Source organism: Tribolium madens, unplaced genomic scaffold (assembly GCF_015345945.1).
Source record: "Tribolium madens isolate multiple individuals breed KSU strain unplaced genomic scaffold, Tmad_KSU_1.1 Scaffold_1;HRSCAF=32;Tcas5.2_LG8, whole genome shotgun sequence".
NCBI classification, from domain to species: domain Eukaryota; kingdom Metazoa; phylum Arthropoda; class Insecta; order Coleoptera; family Tenebrionidae; genus Tribolium; species Tribolium madens.
The window spans coordinates 9647979-9652785 of record NW_025400984.1 but is presented as its reverse complement, the minus strand read 5'-3'; the positions used below and the strand labels follow the sequence as shown (position 1 = coordinate 9652785).

At 30.6% G+C, this 4807-nt stretch overlaps 1 protein-coding gene across 1 annotated transcript; it reads left to right on the top strand.

Annotated features, from left to right (window-relative positions):
* Positions 1-1726: 1726 nt before the first annotated feature.
* LOC123003885 (enhancer of split malpha protein-like) lies at positions 1727-2578 on the top strand. Its single transcript, XM_044396924.1, has one exon. The coding sequence runs from the start codon at positions 1805-1807 to the stop codon at positions 2423-2425; it is 621 nt and encodes a 206-aa protein (XP_044252859.1). The 5' UTR covers positions 1727-1804; the 3' UTR covers positions 2426-2578.
* The last annotated feature ends 2229 nt before the right edge of the window (positions 2579-4807 follow it).

Genomic DNA, 4807 nt, shown 5'->3' with positions numbered 1-4807 from the left:
CTTAAGAAACTGATTTTTTTTTAAAGATAGTCATGTTTTTTAATTGTTTGAATTTTTGCTTTAAAATCTTTGTTTTTATAATTTGTGAATTTTCTGAAAATTTTTATTCTGCTTTGTTAATTTTTGAAATCTTCAATTGCTTTTAAAATTACCAAGTTTTTGGCCTCTTTCTAAATATTTCAGCCAAGATATTAAGTTTTTTCCTTTTAAATAAAATCTTTCACAATTCAAAAAATTACCAATATTTATTTGCAAAGAAGATAGCATTTATTGACTTTTTATGTTGGTTTTATACTTTTTTTTATATTAACATCATTGTGTTCAAGTCAAGTTTAAATTATTTTTAAAATATGATTATTTTTATCAAACTAAACTGTTTTTCGAAATTTCAAGCACAGCCTGAAAAAAATTAAGAGGGCCTCAACTTTTTTGTAACATTTTTGTAAGACAAAAAATTCAAGAATTCCAAAAAACTAAAAAAGAATTTGTGATATTGGAATATGTTTTTTTGATTGGCAGTTTTAAAAAATGTTTATTCTGACTTATTACCTAATTTTTTTAAATCTACAATCGCTTTTAAAATTACCACATTTTTGGGCTCAATGCCAAATATTTCACCCAACATATTAAGGTTTTTCTTAAATATTTTAAGGCCTTTTTCCACAATCTGCACTTTTATATAAATCTTTCACCTTTTAAAAAGAAAAAGTTATCAATATTGAAAATTTGAAAAGATAGCATTTGTTGACTTTTTTTTATATGTTTTTTTAATTAACATCATTGTGAAAGCTTTTAAAAAATACTAAAAACCACTTGAGAAATAAAAATATAGATTTTATTAGTTGCAGAAAACGTCTCTATTTTTTATTCCAACTGCTTCAAATCTGTCAAATTTAAACATTTTTTCAAGATGTTTTTTGTAGTTTGCTTCCATTTTGATTCTCTAATAGACATATCAAAGAACGCGACGTCCTCATGTGCGATGTCTTAAGAATCAAAAGGCGACTAGATACGCCACTCATTTTTTAAATTTGAATTTGTGCTTCAATACTGGTCTTATGAAACTTTTTTTTATTCGACTTGTATTCAACACGTCTAAAAAAATTTTGAAAATTAAGGATCTTTATTTTTGTTAGCAACTTACAGTTTTTTTCTCAAGATTTTGAATCTTTTTTGAAACTCTATTCTCACAAAATCGATTTCAAAAATTGAAAGAAGGGAACTAATTTGATACAGTTAAGTAATAATTTATTATTTAATATTTGTTTTGTAATATTTTTTTGACAACTCTAGGTTAAGGTCGAGTTTAAATTTAAAGAGTTTTGGTCTAAATAAATTATTCTTAATTATTATCATTATGTTAGTTCTCGTTTTCATAATCGTGTCCTAAAACTCTGAAACCTTGCCTTTTAACCTTTTTACTCATCGCACGTTTAAATCTCGGCAGCAGGTGCAAGCGGCCATTTAAAAATGTCGGCCATACAAGTCGTCTTTTATTTTCCTGCCTGCTCTCTCTGTAATCACCGCTCATTCCTATTAGACTCCTATAAGCCATCCTCAACTCTTTGTTCCTCTTAATAATTGAAATAAATTCCATTTAGAGTAAAATTTTCCTTAAAAACATGTTTGTGTGTGTGCAGGTAGAATTCCACCCCCTTGATCAAGCAGCAAAGGGTCAAAGAGAGGGTGTACAAAGGTGTCGAGCAAAAATCTTTGTAAAAACACCCCTGCACGTTTACCATCTGCCTTCGTATGTGTGGGAACCTCATCTCGGTTGCGATTCTCACGACTCCACACCCCACACATGTTGTGCGTCTCACTCCATCGCCCATCGTCTCCCATCATGGGTCTCGCTCGACCGAAAATACGCACACCTGTCCCTATCCGCAGCTCTCATAGGTCCATGGGGTTTGTGCCCCACTTTGCCCAAGGGGGCGCCTATAAAAGCCCGAACCCTCACAACTTGACATCATTCGTGAAAATGAACTGCAACGACAACTCCACCAACGAGAATCTCCTCAACGCCAAGAAGGCGCGATCGCCCTTCCACCACCTCAAGAAAATCATCTCGGCCTTGGTGAAGAAACCACCGAAGAACAGTTATCAAAAATCGACCGATTTTGACGAGATTGAAGATAACCTCGCCAATGAGCTACTCGAGAACCAGATTTTTGAAGATATTGATTCGTGTGAGGACTTCGCTGCTGTTCCGGTGTACACTGAAGGCCACGTGGACGTGCTTCCGGTCTTCCGGGGCCAGAGATACATTCCGGTGCATTTTGCCCGGACTGAAGCTGGGACTTTCTTCTGGACTTCCATGGCCGGCCCCGATTGCGATTTGAACCAACAAGGGGACAAAAACGCCATCACCTACTACCAACAACCAGAATTACAAGTTCCTGCATACCGATGGGCGCAAGCATAGTGATTGATGTGATTTACCACGACTGAGAGATTTGTGATAATTGTACCTTTTGCAATTTTTTAATTGTGATGGCAGCTTTAATTTTTTTTGTTATATATGTCTTCCACTTAGATTTAAGACGATTTTATTGAATAAATATTTTTTTCATAAGTATTTCTTGAGTCTTATTTATTGTTGGGTCTGAAAAATCCGGTCAGGTAACTGGAGAGTTGCCCAGATGAGTGGGGAACAGGTTTGAAGCACAATAAGTCGAAAAATGAGATGACTGGTTTTATTACCTACCTGTTTGGAGGGATCGAGATTGTTTTGTCTCGTGCCAATGCCTAGGAGGGGTTCCAGAGGTTCTGAACAAGTGGAACAACTATTTTTCTCAACAAGTCACCAATATTGCTCTTTTTTTCTAAACATGAAGGAACTGAAGACGGTTTTTGCATCAATTTTCTCCATCAAAAATTTTTTTATTTATAAACACAAGGAACACGATTTACGTGAAAGTTGAATTACCTTTACATTTTTATTTTTTATTTTTAGCAAAATTCAAGGTCTTACCATGTGTTTTGAAATTTCAAATTGTTTTTTAACATATTAAGGCTACAAATCATAAAAAAGCTCCAAAATCTAAAATTTTTGTTTGCAAATTATACAAAAATAATTAGACGTCATTTAAGCATTAAAATTCATAAAAAAAGACACGAAATTCTCCAAAAATTGTATTTTTTTTAAAACTTGGATTTATAACAATGTTAGAACTCAGATTACAACAAAAAAATTAAAAAATGTTGAATTTGATGTTACTAAAAATAAATAAATGGTCATTTGTAAAATATCAAGATTTTCCTATAGCTTGACTTCAACTCTTAAGAAATTCTACTCATTCTTTTAAAACAATATGTTCCTTTTCCTCTTGTAAAGGCGGTAAAGAAGTTTGATTTCGCTTATCTTATAAAATTGACATTCCTTAATTTTTTGAAAATGTTTAGTATCTTCAATAGTTTTTTTAAAATTACCAAGTTTTTGATTTCTTTCCCAAATATTTCAACAAACATTTTAAGGTTTTTCCTGACTATTTTACGGCCTTTTTTCCACAATCTGCATTTTGATATAAAATCTTTCACCATTTAAAAAGTTAGGTATCATTATTTATTTGGAAATTCTAGAAGATATTTATTGACTTTTTATACTTTTTTTTTATTTTAACATCATTGTGTTCCAGTCAAGTTTAAATTATTGTTAATGTGATTATTTTTATCAAAATTCAAAGTCTTACACATTCAATCTCAAATTTTAAAACTGTTGAAAAATATTTAACATAATTTGGGTTTAGTATTATTGATTTTTTTCTATTACAACATTAAAAGATTACGATTTCTTTTAAAAATCTTAGGTTTATAACAAAGTTTGAACTCAGATTGTGACAAAAGAATGTTGAATTTGATGTTTCCAAAAACTAAAAAAATGTGAATTTCCAGGTTTTCCAACAGCTTAACTTAACTCTTCTACTCATTGTTTGAAACATTTTTTTTCTCTTGTAGAGGCATCATTAAATTTTAATTTCGCTTATAATAAAACTTCCTTTTTTGGGAGACACTGATTTTTTTAAAGCTAGACATGTTTTTTTGAATTGTTTGAATTTTCGCTTTGTTTTTATTGACATTCGTGAATTTTTTGAAAATTTTTATTCTGCTTTGTTAATTTTTGAAACCTTCAATTGCTCTTAAAATTACCAAGTTTTTGGGCTCTCTCTCTAATTAATATTTCAGTCCAGATTTTAAGTTTGTTCCTGAATATTTTAAGGCCTTTTTTCACAATCTGCATGTTTTATAAAAAAATCTTTCACCTTTTAAAGAATTACCAATGTTTATTTGGAAATTTGCGAACATGTGACTTTGTATATTGTTTTTATACTTTTTTTATATTAATCATTGTGTTCAAGTCAAGTTTAAATTATTTTTTTATTTTTTAATTAAAATTCAAGGTCTTATACTGTTTTTCGAAATTTCAAACACTCCAACAGCCTGAAAAAAATTATGAAAGCATCAATTTTTTTGTAAGACAAGATTCAAAAAATTAAAAACAAATTTGTGATATTGGAAAACATATTTATCACAAATTTTGAAAAAAAAGTGTCAAAGTGGCTCATATTTAGATAAAATACTTAGATATCAAGTTTAAAGTACACAGGGTGGTAAAATGTTATATTTAATACAACATAGAAAGTTGACAAGAAATTATATTTCTCAAGATTTAGAAATATTTGTTGCCCATTCTGGTGGTTTTTGTTTGCGTAAACCCCTTCCAAGGGTCGAATTCTTTGTTGGTTGTTAATAGATGCAGAAAATGGGACTTTTCGCCCCAGCTGAGGCCGAATTCCCCTGTTAATGA